Genomic DNA, 15,972 nt, shown 5'->3' with positions numbered 1-15,972 from the left:
AACGGCTGGAGCTGTGTCAGGGCAGGCTCAGGATCTCAGCAAAAGGTTCTTCCCCCAGAGGGTGGTTGGGCACTGCCCAGGTTCCCCAGGGCAGTGGGCACAGCCCCAAGGCTGCCAGAGCTCAGGAGGGTTTGGACAAAGCTCTCAGGGACAGGGTGGAATTTCTGGGGTGTCTGTGCAGGGCCAGGGGTCGGACTCCATGATCCTTGTGGATCCCTTCCAACTCAGGAGGTTCTATGATAAGCAAAGCCAAAGGATGCGAGAGGAGTGTTTTCCCTGCCTTACGTGCTGGTTCCAACTACAAAAGTCCCTACAGAATGTTTCAGCAGAGATTACCTGGTGGTGGAGGAAACTGGCTGCAATTCATCATACTCAGAGAGTTAATGCCAAGGGAGCCAACTGCCCCCGCACAGTTATCAGTGGAAACACGTCCTCCTCCCTGCTCCAGAAGCACACGGACACCCTGCGAGACTGCTGTCATAAGCACGAGCACGCTTTGTGTTGATGTAAGACAATGTCCTCAAGAGTTACAAAGTCTTGCCTAAAAATAAAAAATTAAACTCTTCCAATCATAGATAAAAGGGGTCTTTTATCTTTTTATCTCTAAGATATATATCCATACTTGCTATTTACCTTTCTGTCCCAAAGGTATCCCTGTTAGCACAAAACTTCAATCAGGACATGAAAAAAAGAGGGAAGTCAAAGTAGTATTGAAAAGGGTATTGAATACCCTAAGCACTGAAGTAAATTAAACATTAAAAATATTGTAAATAATTACAATTCTGGAGTGCACTGGATGGACAGAAATGTCAAATGGCTGACTCCCCCACTCCCCACATGTCCAAACACAACTGTATCTGCTGTCAGCAAAATCTTCCTCAATACCTTAACAACTACTCCTGTTTCTTAAAAAAACTTTCTGGATAGAAAACAGAAAAAAAAGGTTCTTCATTTCACCCAACAGGCTGTCTAAGTCCCAGTTCAAGGGTGAAAGGAGGGACAGAGAGAGAGAAAAAATTGCCTTTCCCCTCCCATCCAAGTGAAACATTTGATATGTATTCCAAACAGCTTTTAACTGCAGCTTGGAGGTTGGTACTGCCCTGTGCATTCCATGGCAGTGGGGATGCTGCAGGAGTTTATCTCACTCTCTGCTCACTCTGCAGGAAACAGGAACTAAATGGGGTAAATTGTCCTCTGGCACAAGCCCCCCAGCTGCCCTGACCCCGTGTCACTGGACCAAGTGTTCCTTCCAGCTGCACCTCCTCCCACAGCACCCCCATGCCATGCTCGGGGTGCTCCAGCCCACGCACCCCATGGAGCTGCAGGAGAGCTATGAGAAAAATCCCTGCATTCCCACTTCTCTTTGTTTCAGGAGAACCTTCTCGTTTCGTTGTGCTTGGCTCTGAGTCGCCAGTTTTATCTTGCATTTCACACTTAAGGAAACCCAGCCAGGCCTGCCAAGTACTACAAGGTTTTCTGTCAAAACTTGGACAAGCTGAAAAGTTTTACATTCCTTTAACCGTAAACCCTAAAGCAACTCAGACTTTTATTTTACTCGCAGCTCAAGTTTGTGTTCCGTGACATTTGGCCAACCTGGCTTGAGTTTTCCTTTTGAGGTTTCATTACGAAATCCTAATTCCAGAACAGAGTAATTAATACTTTTATTAATGGGATCTGTAGTAAAAGATTATAGGACTTGGAAGAATGACTCTGAGTGCAGTTTGCTGCCCAGCAGACTACATGCAGTCCAAGAAGGAGATCAGTCCTTTAGTTCAACTTGCAAAAACTGTGAGCTAACATTAAAGCAAAGGCCTTTGGAGACCCAGCTGAAGGGACCATTCCCTCAGCTGGCTTCAGCCTCTCTTGTTATCCGTGTAACACTGACAGCCCAATGGCAGACACCAAATAACTGCATGGACAGCAGTTTCTGTTCCCAGAAATGACTCGCTCAGTGGGACACACAACAGTTTGGGTTGGAGGGGCCCTCAGGGGTGACCTCATCTAAGCAAGGCTGATTCAGGAGACATCAGGCTGCTCAGGGGAGATGTGGAAATCTCCAAGGATGCAGATCCCACAGCCTGTGACTGAAGGGAGCTGCCTTCATGGCAGATCTGAGAGGAGCACTCCTGGGTTCTGCCCTCACCAGCTCTGGGCTGCCCTGTGCTCCTCAAGGCTCTTCTGTGGGCACAGTAACATGAGAGCCAACGTGGAACACGCCACACTAGCAGGACAGACCACACCTGGCTGGGTACAGATGCCAAATTTGGAAACAGTTCTGGTGTCCATTTGCCTTTATTTTCTAATCTGCCCCAAAATATGATGATGCTTTAGAGTCATAAATACACTGATGAGCTGTGCCACCCTGCAGCGTGGGCAGCACAAAGTGTAGCAACACTTTTGAAGGAGGCATTGCCAACACTTTGCCAGTTGGGTTTGGACTGTGTCAACCCCTCAGCTGGATTTCAGCGGGACTGGGAGCGTGAGGAACTGTTACACTCGCTTGTTATGGAGCTCAAATGTTTCCATTAACATAAACGAGCAGAAGTTAGGTTAATAATCTGAACACACTGACAGATGTTCAACAAACACTTGGCATTGCTGTAGCCAGAACAAGAAAGAATTCAGTGTTATCTTGGAACAGCCTGCAGAGCAACACAGCAACGCTCTGGTACCTGGTCACGTGGTGCCACCACACACACGGATGTGCAGAAAAGCCAGGCTCTCTCCCAGGACAGGCCCAGGGTGGACCAGGACACAACTTAGCCCTGTGTACAGACCTGAAATTGTATAACTCATTGTAGAAAAAGAGATTTTAGTTCCAGTACAAGTAGACATTACAACAGCAGGGGCGAGGGACAGGCTGCTGCTGTAGCCAAGGAAAGGGGCTCTCCACTGCTTCACATTAGAAGAAAGAAATTTAAGACATCTCCTGATTTTCTTTCTTAAATTCAAGTTCTGTTTAAGTTCAATCCAAGTGCAAGTTCTGAACACACCAAAGGGCTCCTATTGCCCTCAAAATGTCATTAAAATATAAAGACACAAGATTAGTAAAAATGATGAATTTGGGGGGGAACTGTGACTTGAAGGAATCCTGTTCAGATAAAGCTAAAACCTACTTAACTCTATATCAACATTTAATAGAAAAGCTCCAGGAACACCATGTGTGAGCAGTTTTATCAGGAACATGGCTGAGCTGGGCAGCACCATCATTCTTGATGGCTCCAGCAGAGTTTTAGGTACGTTTGGGGTACTTGTGTTGGAAAGGTTCAGGTGAATACACTGGTTTGGGCTTTGTAATGTGTTAACACTATTCACAAGTGTAAGGGAAATAGTATGATCTAAAGCTTGCAAATGAGCTACAATCCTGGAGGAGCTAAAGATTAAATCGACCTGTGTTGCATCACTTTACAAGTTAAATATTTTTCTTAAAGTGCTAATCCAATCCAAACAAGGGTTTGATTCTAAATTAAACAAACTCCACTTTTATTGGTATTAACAAAAATATGCAATGCTAATTTCAGCAGGCAGGCACTAACAAGAGCAGCTATGCAGGTTGTGCTTTCTCCAGGGCAAAGGAGGAAGGACATTAACTTCAATTTCCTTTTTTCCAAGCAAAATGCATTATATTACAAAATCCACAGCAAGGCTTATTTAAAAAACAAATAAACAAACAAACAAAAACCAAACAACACAACAACAAAACAAATCCCCAAATTTCCTACACATCTATGCTTTTAAAGACTCTTTAAAAAAACCCAACTTTCATTGCATCTCCACTTCTGATTCAATTTGCTGTCAAAGGTCATGAGCTAAAATATACAGTTTACGCTAAAAGCAGGAAGCGGGGTAAGTAATTGAATAACATCAGGAAATGGAAGAATACTGCCATTTTCCTAATGGATATAGTACAAGGTTTACTCTCTCCAAATTGAATTCTAGGAGCTCCTGTAGTAAGGGGTTTATTTTTCTTCAGCTTGAATTTTAGCCTGCGAGGTTTAAAGAAAAATCCTCGAGCAATCAAAAGGACAAAATACCACAGCAGCTTTATTTTCTAACAGACAAAGATGATCATTTCTGCAGGAAAGAGAAACCCCCCATCAACAGTGTCTGAAAACAGAGCTGGCTGGCATAGCAGGTTGGCTGCTTAATATACATGGGCTGGAAATAATTTTACTAAATCAGAGCTCTGAATTATTCATGAAAAACAGATTTTCTTGATTTAAATTAGAAAGACTTAAAATTACAAGCCTTGCATTGCTATTGATAGGTAAGATCTCTTTCCTCCCATGCAGTATTACAGTCTCATACAGTTCCACTCTTGGAAATGCTTTATGATCACTCTAAAATAGTACAAAAATCTCATGACAATGGAAACCACACACCCTCTGGTCCTTGCTTTAGACCAGTAACAGCCCACCAGTAATCATTATATCAAAATATGCCATGATGATAATGAATAAAGTTTGAGGGGGTCATTTTCAGTATTTATTGCATATTAAAGCACAGGTTCATTTAAAACATTGGAAGCACAAACCTTAATACTGAAAATAAACTCTTTCCATCATGGAAAACACTGCAGTTCTTACAGGAAACATCAGACCACAAATCTGACTTCAGATCTTTCCAAGGCATTTTGTAACGATACACAATCCAGCTTCCCTCTGTGTAGTGTTATTAATTTATAAATACAAAGCCACTAATAAGCCAAAGGTTTGCTTCACTTCCTGGAGCTGCTCCCCAGTCATTCAACACAAACTCCAGTCACCTGCACTGGCTACAGCTCTTTGTGGCAGAGATTATCAACAATCATTTATCACACAGGTACCGAACCTTTCATCTGGACATCTCCAAACACTGCACAAATTCTCCAGTTAAACCTTTATGCCTTGATTAGGAATTGGTAGACAAGTTCCTTATGATCAAACACAATTTCTATACAGGATAAACATGGGGAAATGAGGCTGGGGCTTGGCAGAGACCACAGCAGGTCCTGGTCCCTGGTTCCCCCTGGCCAAGGGCTCTCCCAGGGGTCATGGCTGGACATTGAGTGCCTGGACCTGCACACGGGGCAGTTCATTCAGTGACAGCTCCACATTCTTCTACATTGAAGGAGTATTTTTTATAGATCCCCAAATTGAGCTACAGCTAAAATGTCAATGCACCTGAACTGAGCAGAGTAAGTGCAGCTCAGGTTGGGCCAAGGTCCAGAGCAGGACAACTGGACCAGCTGGGATAACCCAACATCCCAGGGGTTCATTAACAGCTTCTGGGGCCTAAGGCAAAATCCCTGCTTCTAGAACCTTTTACTTTGGCACCAGAGATATTGAAACTCACTCCTTTTACAGTAAGGAGGATCAGTCCTCAGCACATTGTTCTCTATCATCAAGAGAACTGAAGGCAACTAATATTAAATCTTGCAAACTGAGAGCAGCGTGCCCCCCAAATATAGCTTTTATTTGACAACACAACGCTAAGTCATCAGTATCCTGTCATTTCCTTCTTTAGAACCAAAGCACAGAGCACTTGTCTGGATATTAATTTATTTTCTTAAACATAGGAACATATTTTCCTTCACCTAGCAAGCCCTATTGAACAGCTTCTATAATTAACATCAAAGCAATTTGAATGCTGCTTGACTTGCTAAAAGCTGGTAAACAAGCAGGAAGTAATAAGGTGCTTTACAAGAAAAGAACATGTGTTTGGGAGAGGGGAGACCATAAAACATTAAATAGATTGATTAGTAATTTTAACAGAATTTTCGTTTTTATTAACCCTCTGCCTGCCTTGGGCACTTGATTTTATTTTTAGTTAAGAAAGTAGGAGATTTCTTTGTTCAATTAGATCAGAGTAAAAGCAGTTCAGAAGGAAATGTTGAGCATAGTTGCCACAACTAAAAGTACCAGGAAGAAAGTTCATGTACCAGAGGTCTGCTTCTTCCTATGGCTATGACAAAATCCTAGAAATACCAACATCCTATTCCTATGTCTTTGTTTTGCTGGACTACAGAAAACAGAGTCTTCTGGTGTCTTCCATACTAGAAGGATCTGGTATTAAACTGTAATAGAATTCTTCTTTAATTGGAGAAAGTGGAGAATTCCATAATGTTGAAAACAGCTGCTCACAGAGCCCCACAGTGGAAGAAGGCAGACCCCATGGCCAGGAACGGGCTCGTGCACTCTCCTGACTAAGGGGGAGACTTTGCTAAAACTTTGGGACTTCTTCAGGAAAGTCAGTCACAATAGAATGACTCATTCCAATAATCTTTCCATCAGCTGATCCAATACAGACAGACAAATCTGAAACTGCTCCTACACTGATTATTAAAAAATGGGAAATTAGACACACCAGGAGTAGGGATTTTTTCATAGCCTATAGGTATTGCCAGTATTAGAGACAAACTTCCAACAACACTGGAAACTCAAAACCAGAATAATTTTGCAGTTGATCTACTGTAAAAATATTTATTCCCGTTTAGCAATGGTAACTTTTTCTTAAGGGTGACTCTGTCATTTTTGCTCATAGAACCTCACAGTATTTTAATATTGAGCAGAGAAAATTGTTCCAAGGAAAGATCAGAACAAAAGGAGAAGTTTCTTTTGTCTGTTTTAGGAGTTGTGGCCTTACACAATAATGGCCACACTGTGTTCTTACACTCTCTTTGATTTAAAATATCCCTTGGAATTATTCAAGAGTACAGCAAGCTCAGCGAAAAAAAAAATACAGCTGTGGCACGTTTTTGCTAATAACAAAAGAGGCTTTCCTAGTGCATAAAGCTCATCTACCTCCTATGTGTAAAGGGTTACACATAGGAAATGGGGACTTAAGATTTAAAAGTTTGTTCCATTTCAGTGGGTTTGGGCACAAATTAAAATGCCTTGATTTTAGAGAATTGTGACATTACGACTTGTGAAACCCCAAAAAGTAGGGAACAACCTCCTCAGGGTTGAGGAAGATTATCCATAATTTTTCTGAGCTTTATACACAGGCCATTTTCTGCCAAAATGCAATAAATAGCAGAAGGTTTAGTGCTGCACACTGTTCCTTCCAGCAATGTCGTGACACCTCTGGGGACACAGGCCAGAGCCTCCCCTCCACAGCCACTGCCAGGCTAAATCCAGGGAAGGCTCAGAAACTCCACAATGGCATCCCAAAGCCTGCAGACCATGAAAGCAATTGTGTGAGCTGAGTCCTGGAATTCCCCAGGGCTTCCCCAGGCGCTGCCATCCCCCTGCCTTGGCTTCCCACTGTGGACAGATCCCAGCCCAGAACACAGAATGGTCACAGCACCTCCCTCCACATCAGAGGGGCTGGAACGAGCTAAAAAACCAGCAGTGCTGCCTTTAGTCCAACCAGAGACAGGAAAGTAACTCACCCAGTTCAAGGAACTGCTGCTTCCCCTTGGAAAGGCCAGTCAAGGGAGCCTTCCACACCCCTTGGGAAGGGAACAGTTCCTCTGAGTGCCGTTCACTGACACTTTAAAAGTGACCCCACACATTTTTCAAGCCCATGGCCTATGTCTGTGCCCCTGAGTCCATGGGGTTAGAGCACTCAGGAGCTGGACCTAAGGTTACAAAGGCCTAATCAACACTCCAGTTTTTCCTAACAAATCTGACGAAGAACTTCTCTGCTTCCACTTAATCCACGGGCAAACCTATTATAGGTTACAAGTCTTGGCTTAAGTTTACTTCTAGAATACAAAAAAAAAGTTCTGCATGATTTCTTTTTTTTTAATTCAAAATGCTCCCTTTATTATACTCTCTTATATCACTTATGCTAGAGTTTAATTTATCTCCAGGCAGAGTCAGTCAAAATTAATTTTTTGTTTAATTCCTTACTGGTAACATGCATGGAAACTTTTAAGACAGCAATTGATTGCATTGCACATTTAAAATATGGTTCACTTCCCAGCACCTCTGACAATCATTTAAGTTTTCAATTAAAGTAGGGTGCCAACATTAAAAGAAAAAAGATAATCCTGAGAGACAATAACTGCTCTGTGCAGAGGAAATTTTTTTTACTAAAATTCTCAGGATATCTAATTGATTAATATAATTAGGCTAACCCAAAAGCCACTAATCTTCTTTTTTCAGTTTGGAGTCTGCTGGGAGTTTCTGTCACACTGGATGAACTGGGTAGGTGGTGCACACAGGGGCACTTTCTCCCAGCAGCATTACCTGGTCAGGTAACAGGGGGGTGACATCTCTGGCAACTCCATCTCACAGCTGAGTAACCTGAAGCCAAAAGGCAAAGGGAGATGCAGCAGGGCAGAGCACAAAGAGTGGCACCATTTGTGTTAGAAATGAAAACATGCCAACACTGTTCATTTCCTTGCAAGGCTGAGCACACACAGCACAACAGCAACAGAGGAGGCAGAGAAGCCCTTCCTCTGCCACAGCCCAGGGATGATCAGCTCACACCATCAGCTTCAGTAAAACATGGGAGATATTAACAACCCACCATTTATTCCTGTTTCCAGATATGGCCCCAGTTCTCCCACGCTCTCCCTTGGCTGTACAAGCTCTACCATCCAGAACTGACACTACCACAATAATCACACTGGTCACCACATCAGTGGTGAGTCCTGGTTAAGGGACAATCCATGCTGCCCAACAGCTGATATTTTAGCCAGAGGGGGCAAACACCAGCCTATAACCAAGTTTCAAGTTTATATTCTTCTGCATTTACAGCTGGAGACTCTCTGTGCCTGGAGCTGCCAACACACAGCAGGCTCCGAGCTGCACAGACAGGATCAAACCAGGAGATACTGTTCAACAATTATCATGGTACTGAGCGTAAGATACAGGCATTTTCTACTTCAGCATCAGTACACAATACCTGGATAGAGTTCCTCTTACCTTTGAGCACATACACTCCTTCACAGGACAGGGGCATGGCAAAAACGAGGCCATTTTCTTCCAACCTCATCAGCTCTGTAAGGGAAGCTCTCCATGGGGAAGCCATTTTGAGTCCATAGGATTTCCCAATATGTATTTTTAAGCCATCTAGCAGGGATAACATCCTTAGTAATCAGTTTGACTCATGATTCCTATTTCAAACACAGGCTCATACCCAAACGAAAAAGCACACTTTACATGGCAATATATACAGAACAATAACATTGCCAGATGGTATAATACTGAACAGAATTAATTTCACACATAATGTTTTCAAGGTGTTAAAATATGTCACAGCTTCTGCTAATAAAACATCTTCCTTTTCCCTCCTCCTTTTAGGAAAACACTCCGTTCCCACCAGCCTGTATTTTACATTATATGTGTTTCCAATCCTGATAAGGGCAGCTGATTGCTTGCAAACCTAATTACAGTCAAATGAAAGTCTTTCAGAACCATCATTAGTAATTAGGACCCGCTGGATTCGCAGTATATCATTTAGAGAGGTATAATTCAATAGCTTATTGAAAAATTGCAGGTGAAACTGGTGATTATAAGGGGGGGGACGCCTGTGACACGTCACTGCAGGCAGAGCCCGGGTGAAGTGGCAGCTTTCTGGTGTGGCTGATCAATGGATGCAGGTGTTGGCTCCGGAGCACAGCCCTGCCTCGCTCGGGAAGCTGCGGCCCTGTGGCACACGTGGCTTTCTCAATGGCCCTGGATTTCCCAGGATGTGCCTGGTTTTGTGTGTGTGTGTTTTCATGGAATCCAAAGTGCCTGCTCAGGAGCTCTGTCAGGCCCGGGGAGGGATGTGCCGTGCGGAACGACGGGCACACGAAGCCACACATCATTTTTCAGCGCTTTCTGCAGAGAACAACAATCTTTTCCGTGCCCGTTGAGCTCAATTATATATTATCATGGCCCAGAAGTTGTTTGGATGCTTTGGAGCAGCTGGGTGCCTTCACAGCTGACGCACGGGATGCGGTGACTGCGGGTTAAGTGCAGCTGGAGATTTCTGTGGCCTCTGATCAGAGGAGAACAGCAGTCGAGAATCACAAAATGCTTGTAATTCAAGCACTGTTTGTCACCAGTGGCAGTTTCTGAGAGGGAAACGAGAGGGGCAACTGAACAGCAGCCCAGCCTTCAGCACAAGCCCTGTCACACACAGGAACCCACACACTGTGCATGTGGGAAAATACAGCACAGGGCCTTCCAAGGATGGAATTACCCAGTGCCAGTGTAAAGCACTCCATGTTTCACAGCATCAAGGCAGGCTGGAGAACAGTGAGCTGGACATTAGCAGAGATGGATGATGTTCATTCACACAACAGGCCCCTCTCTGGGCACAGCCCTCCACATGCACACCCTTGTGTAACATACCCCTCCAAACCCCCACAGAGCCCAGCCTAGACCCGCACAAACAGCCTAGACCTGCTTCATCTTCCCCTTTTCCATCCTATAAATCCTTCTCAAAGCCCAGCTCTACCCATCTCCCTTTATCACACGAGTATCTTCTCCCTCTGTATCACTACACCCACTCATGCTGTGATGTAACCTCAAAGCACAGTTATCTGGATATGGCCCTTTCTATTCTTTCAGTGCTGCAATCTGGTTTTTCATAATTCAATAGTTTCTTTTTCTAATTAAATGTTGTTTAATATGGTAGATTAATAAACAATGCCTTGGGTGTCACGACACCAACACCAAGCAGATACAGTTCAGTTAAACCATTAAGCCCCTCAAGTCCTGTTGCTGGTGACACTTGCTGTGGGTGCCTTCAGACTTTTGGCAACACTTGCACAGAATCAAACCACACTGTATAGGCTGCAACACAAACAGCAAATCCAGTCATTTCAAAGTGGTTGTGCCAGTATTTTGAAATTGAAATGAAAAACAAGAAAACCTAAACCAAACAACTTGTCTCTTTACAGACAGAATGGAACCATTATCTCCATTTCCAGCAGTACATGGCCATATCCCTGCTGACCTGATTGTGGCTGGAACCACTCCCAAGGCACATGACTTTGTCTCACACTCTGGGAGTTGGTAGAGATGTTTCCTGTCACTTCATACAAAACCAGACCCCCAACAGTGCAAAACCAGCCCAAACACCCCTGCATGGCTTCCAGACTCCTCTTTTGCCCTGCACGAGCTATTTCATGGCCCAGGTACCGTCCTGATCTTCAGAAGTTTTTTAGTCACCGAAATCCACTGGTGAATTACAGTGAAGTAATCCCGAATCCCAGCAGCTGTGTACAAGGAGATTCAAACCTTTACCACTCACTCTGGGTGCATGCATGCTGGAGGCAGGATTTCCAAGGTGTCTGACCTTACACTGCACAAATAGATACCCTTTTTTTCCCTTGCACAGAACTACAAGTAGGGAGTCAAAGGAATGAAGCAGTTCTCCATGGCTGCATATAATACTTGTAGCTGCTATGGCACTCCCAAAGCCCACCCACAATTTCATTTTCAATTAGCAGCTCTTAGAAAAGCAGTAATGAAAGCAGTTGCTAAAGAGCACTCAGATGTCATTGAGAGACTGCAAACCCAAACTGTAAATAGCACATTGTAAATCGCTTGTCACCACAGGCAGCTCTCCCCGGGATCACACTGCCGGTGACAATCAAACCCATCTGCTCCCGTCCCCGTCCCCGACCAGTGTCACCACAGCCCAGGGAGCAAACACCCACCTCCCGCTCTGCTCCCATTACCTGTCAGGTATGGGCTTGTCTGAGAGCCTGCAAAAGCCACTCTGGCTGTGGGTGTGATTAAACACTCATCACAGAGTGGTCATTTCACCCTCCACACCACAGGTTTGCTGCACTGAGGCACCAAGTGTGCTGTCCCTGAATCCACAACACAATTAATGACACGATGCTCACGAGCCACAGTGGCCAGGGGACAGTGATGGCCACCCAGATTAGCCACCAAAAGCAGTCTCAAATGTAAGATGTATAAATTCGGGGTGAGGCTGCCAAGGAGATCGTGGACTTAATCCTGAGAAGGAACAGCTTCAATCCTTCCCTCCCTCCCCCTTAATTGATCCATGTAATGCACTACGAGGTGAAAGCTAATAGTTTATAATGCTTGTAGCTGATGGCTGCCAGAGGCAGTAGGGTATCTTTTGCTGCTTCCCATTTTGCCTTTATCTCATTAAAATTTACCTCCTAATTCATCTCTCCATCATGAGTTTTATTCCCTTTATTCATCATCCGCCCTTTATTTATTACCATTTGTCTCCTTCCCTGCAGTCACACGGTATCTGGGATTGGGATTTGATACTCTGCAAGTGTCTTTGGGATCAGGTGGTGCAGGCAGAACCCAGCAGCTCTCATACAGACATAGTCAGCTAAGACCCCTTGCTGGTTTAGAAGCATTTCCAGAGACGATCCTTTTCTGCAAGAAGATGCAAGAATCTCCCAGCAGATGAACAAAACAATGAAGGAAATGGTGGAGGTAGCAAAAGTCAGTGTCTTCTGCTCTTTCCAAAACACACACCCACTGAACAAAGATCCTTCCCTCTCATTATCAGAATACTCTCAACACTCCTTCTGCTCTGAAAACTCATTGTTTCCTGGTATGCCCCGCTGTGCTCGGACCTCAAGGAATAAAAACTCATTAAAATCCATTTAAAAATGTTTGCCACCATTTTACTAGTTTAAAAATGTTCACTTTAAGATTTCCAAATGATTTTTACAGAAAACACATAAAAACATGCCACCACCAATTAACGTAAAGGAAATTAAATTTAAGACGCTGGAGAAATATTCTGATGAGTCTTATGTTTGCTTAATGCCAACTAAAATTTCCTTGAGGCATTTAATAAGTACATTTATAAAAGCTCACAAAGCAGAGTTCAAAAGTCTTCTCGCTAGTAAAATATGAGCCTTAATTAACCTACAGTTTCACATTTTCTGGATTTCAATAAACCTGTAGGCATTTCAGCAGAGCTGGATAAATACCTGCATGAACACTGCAAGGATTTTCTCTGAAAACTAATTAGCAGTGCTTTCAATAGCTGACTTCAACTAAATCTGTTTGACAAGGGAGCTTCATACCCTAAATCCTGCAGTGAGAGTTACTTCCAGCAGATAACAGATCTCACAGAAAGGAATATCCACCAGGACTGTCAACCACTGGGGAAACTACAAACAAGATCTCCAGGTATAAAACATCTCCCAACAGGGACAGACTTCAGGCCAGGTCTTATGCCAGCACAGGAAGGCAAGGGACTGCATTAGGATTGCATCCTGCCAACCAGTTACAGTATTCACATGTGGCAATTCAGGATTCCCCCAGGGACAGGAGAGGCAGGATAAATTGTTTATATATAAATATATCGCCCTAGTATAGGACACCATATACATCCAGAAGTCTCCTGAACTTTAAATGGCTCTGGACACTCCTACTGTGTCAAGCACAAACCACAGTGGCCCCAGTTCTTGGATTGTTGCCATCTGAGAAGGTTGACAATCAACTCTACTTCCCCTCCAAGAGCCCAGGAATTCAGTGGGATGGACCTGGATGGGGAAAGCAACCCAAGGTGTGCAGCCAAGAGTCACTCGAGGAGGAAAAGTGTAACATTATCAGGGAAAATCACCCTCAGAACTTATCACTCTCCTCCTTCTTTTGAGGTCTACACCATTTGTCTTGAAAGAAGACAGAAAATGCTTACCACAAACTCTCTCTATAAAGGTGGTGGGCATGCCTCTCCAAAGAACTTTATAGTCTTTTCCATGACATCTTTTTTCCATGTCTAAGTGCCAAAGCCTCATAGGTTTGTCAGCACCTACACTGTTCATGAGACTAAAATGCTTATATCTGAGGAGCTACACCCCTCCTGAATGTAATAAATTTATATTGAGCAAGATATTTTATTTCCTCTCAGTCTGATCCCTCAGGAATTAGGCAGGGTACTCAGATTTATCAGCTCAAAGGAAAAGAGCATTTTCCATGACATTTGTCAACTCAATACCTTCCAAGACAGTGTATATTTACTCCTGAAAACATAACCTCACAAATAACCTCCATCAGCAGTGAGGCTGATTTCCTTCATAGCTGAAATTCTGGGCAGAAAGGCTCCACCTGACAATAGGCCACACCAGGGGAGTCAACAATGCAAAAAGTCAGTTCTACAGAGGCCAGTTCCTCCTGCCCAAAGCAGGTCCATTTACCATCGGACAGACCAAACCAGAACAGAGTGAAGACCACATAGGTGAACACAGGAAACAGTCAAGGAAACACAGCAACCTTCAATATCTATTTATAACGTAACCATTGCATCAACTATCCTGAAGAGTTTTCCCTACCTCCCTTTGAAATACCAAGTAAAATTAAATTAGAAGAAATACCTTTAACAGCTGTGGTAGTGTAGAATAGGCATTTTTACAATTTGTGTGCTCTGCTGAAGTACTGTGTAATCTCTAATTTTATTTCTATACACAGCGTAGGCTTAAAAATCATCATGAAAACCTATTTTTTCCCAGCTTCTGTAACTCTGAATATCAAAATTGAATACAAGTCAGCATACTTGTCATCCTCAATGTTCCTTCCATTTCCCTGAGCTCACAAAATGAGAAGCAGTGAATTCTCACTATTTTCTACAAGTTTCTCCGCAAAGCAAAGTTTGGTTTGCACTAAACAAGGATGAAAAATGATTCCAAATATCAACCATCCCCATTAGACATGTAAATTTTGGTTCAAGGCTCATAAACACGACTCAAATGTAGGCAGAAGCTGACCTTTTTACTATTACCTCTTTTTTCTGCATCCGCATCATAGAAATCACACTTGTCACACTTTCTTCTTTTTTAAAAAACATAACAAACACGACACTGCACAGTCATGAAGAAGAACCCAACGTTTCCAGCCTCAAGCTTTGCAAGCCTGGATGTGACCTGCTCACTCTTGCCACATGTGTGCCACAGCTACCCTGGAAGGGAACAACACTGCTGGGAAGGCAGAAGTTCTTGCTTAGGGCAGGTTCTGAGTAACCCAGAGGAGCAGAACCAGTGCCACTGACACCCTACAAACATTCTCCTCACACTGTAATCAGTCTCAGAGCTTTGCCTTGATGAACAGCTGCCCTTCTTGCAATTACCTCACCTTGCCCTTGGCATTGAGAGGGGTCTTGTGCTTCCCTGAACAAAGTCTAGAGACAAGAGTGCATATTTATAGGACAAAGGTGGCCTTGCAGTGTAACAGAGAGACCACATTTGTTTGCCCTGACAGCCTCACAGCCAGCCTGTGGAAAGCTCTCCCAAGCCTTGCACATTTATTAATCAGATCAGCTCCACCATCAATCCACCTGCTCAGCCCATCTCCTGCACTGGCAGGACACAGCACCGAGTGCCACCCGAGAGCCTGAGAACAAAACAACCACCAAAGGATTCGAATAAGTGATCCTACAAAATGAGAAATTGGCTTCTACCTACCATGTACCAGGAGCCAAAGCCCTCCCTCCCCGCAGCAGGTGACTTGTGTCCCACCTGTCTGAGGCCTTTGGGTAATTTCTTCCTTTTCCCGAGGTGCTGGCACAGGTTACGGTCATTTTCCCGGTCGGAGCTGTACTGGTGGTGGTGGAGTCTGTTCTTTTTGGGAAGGTATGACAGCCCATTGGTAAGTGCTTCCCGTTTCTTCTTGGCTAGAGGGTTCTGTCTCTTCTCCACACGTTCCTGAGGTTTCAGAGCTACGTCCTTCTGCAGAGGGAGAAGGGGGGAGAGAAAAAGACAGCGGTTAAGCCACAGCTCTGATTTGCTTGCCCTCCTGAAGCAGCAATTCCAAGTGACCAGCAAAGAACTCTAGAGGCAACACTACAGTCACCAGAAAAGGAAAAAAACCCAGCCTTCACTGATGTCCTCTCAACCACTTAACAGGCAAACGCAAAATGAAGTCGGTCAGGTGCAGTGAGTGCACAGAAGCAAACACATCCTCCTTGAGGTTTCATACCATCGACCTCACAATTCTCCAAAGCATCTCATGCACCAGGTGAAAACACATTCAGAAGACATCATATGTTTATAATGTTTAAATTAACAATCTGCTTTGATTTAAACAATGCTCGACTTTTCATATTTAT

At 43.8% G+C, this 15,972-nt stretch overlaps 1 protein-coding gene across 6 annotated transcripts in view; it reads right to left on the bottom strand.

Moving 5' to 3' along the window:
• Window positions 1-15,972, bottom strand: part of LOC116796521 (autism susceptibility gene 2 protein-like) — a 402,708-nt gene that overhangs the window by 181,978 nt on the left and 204,758 nt on the right. For 4 of the 6 annotated variants that reach the window (XM_032707168.1, XM_032707171.1, XM_032707172.1 and 1 more), the window contains exon 2: window positions 15,329-15,592. In XM_032707168.1, the coding sequence (XP_032563059.1) occupies window positions 15,329-15,592 (264 nt within the window). Of the gene's footprint in view, window positions 1-12,169; window positions 12,291-15,328; window positions 15,593-15,972 lie in introns of those variants that run through there. The other 2 variants (XM_032707174.1, XM_032707173.1) reach the window with 2 other exon arrangements.

The sequence above is a fragment of the Chiroxiphia lanceolata genome, chromosome 20, assembly GCF_009829145.1.
Source record: "Chiroxiphia lanceolata isolate bChiLan1 chromosome 20, bChiLan1.pri, whole genome shotgun sequence".
Taxonomy (NCBI): domain Eukaryota; kingdom Metazoa; phylum Chordata; class Aves; order Passeriformes; family Pipridae; genus Chiroxiphia; species Chiroxiphia lanceolata.
Note: the sequence above shows the minus strand (reverse complement) of the source record. Positions and strands in the feature narration are given on the sequence as shown.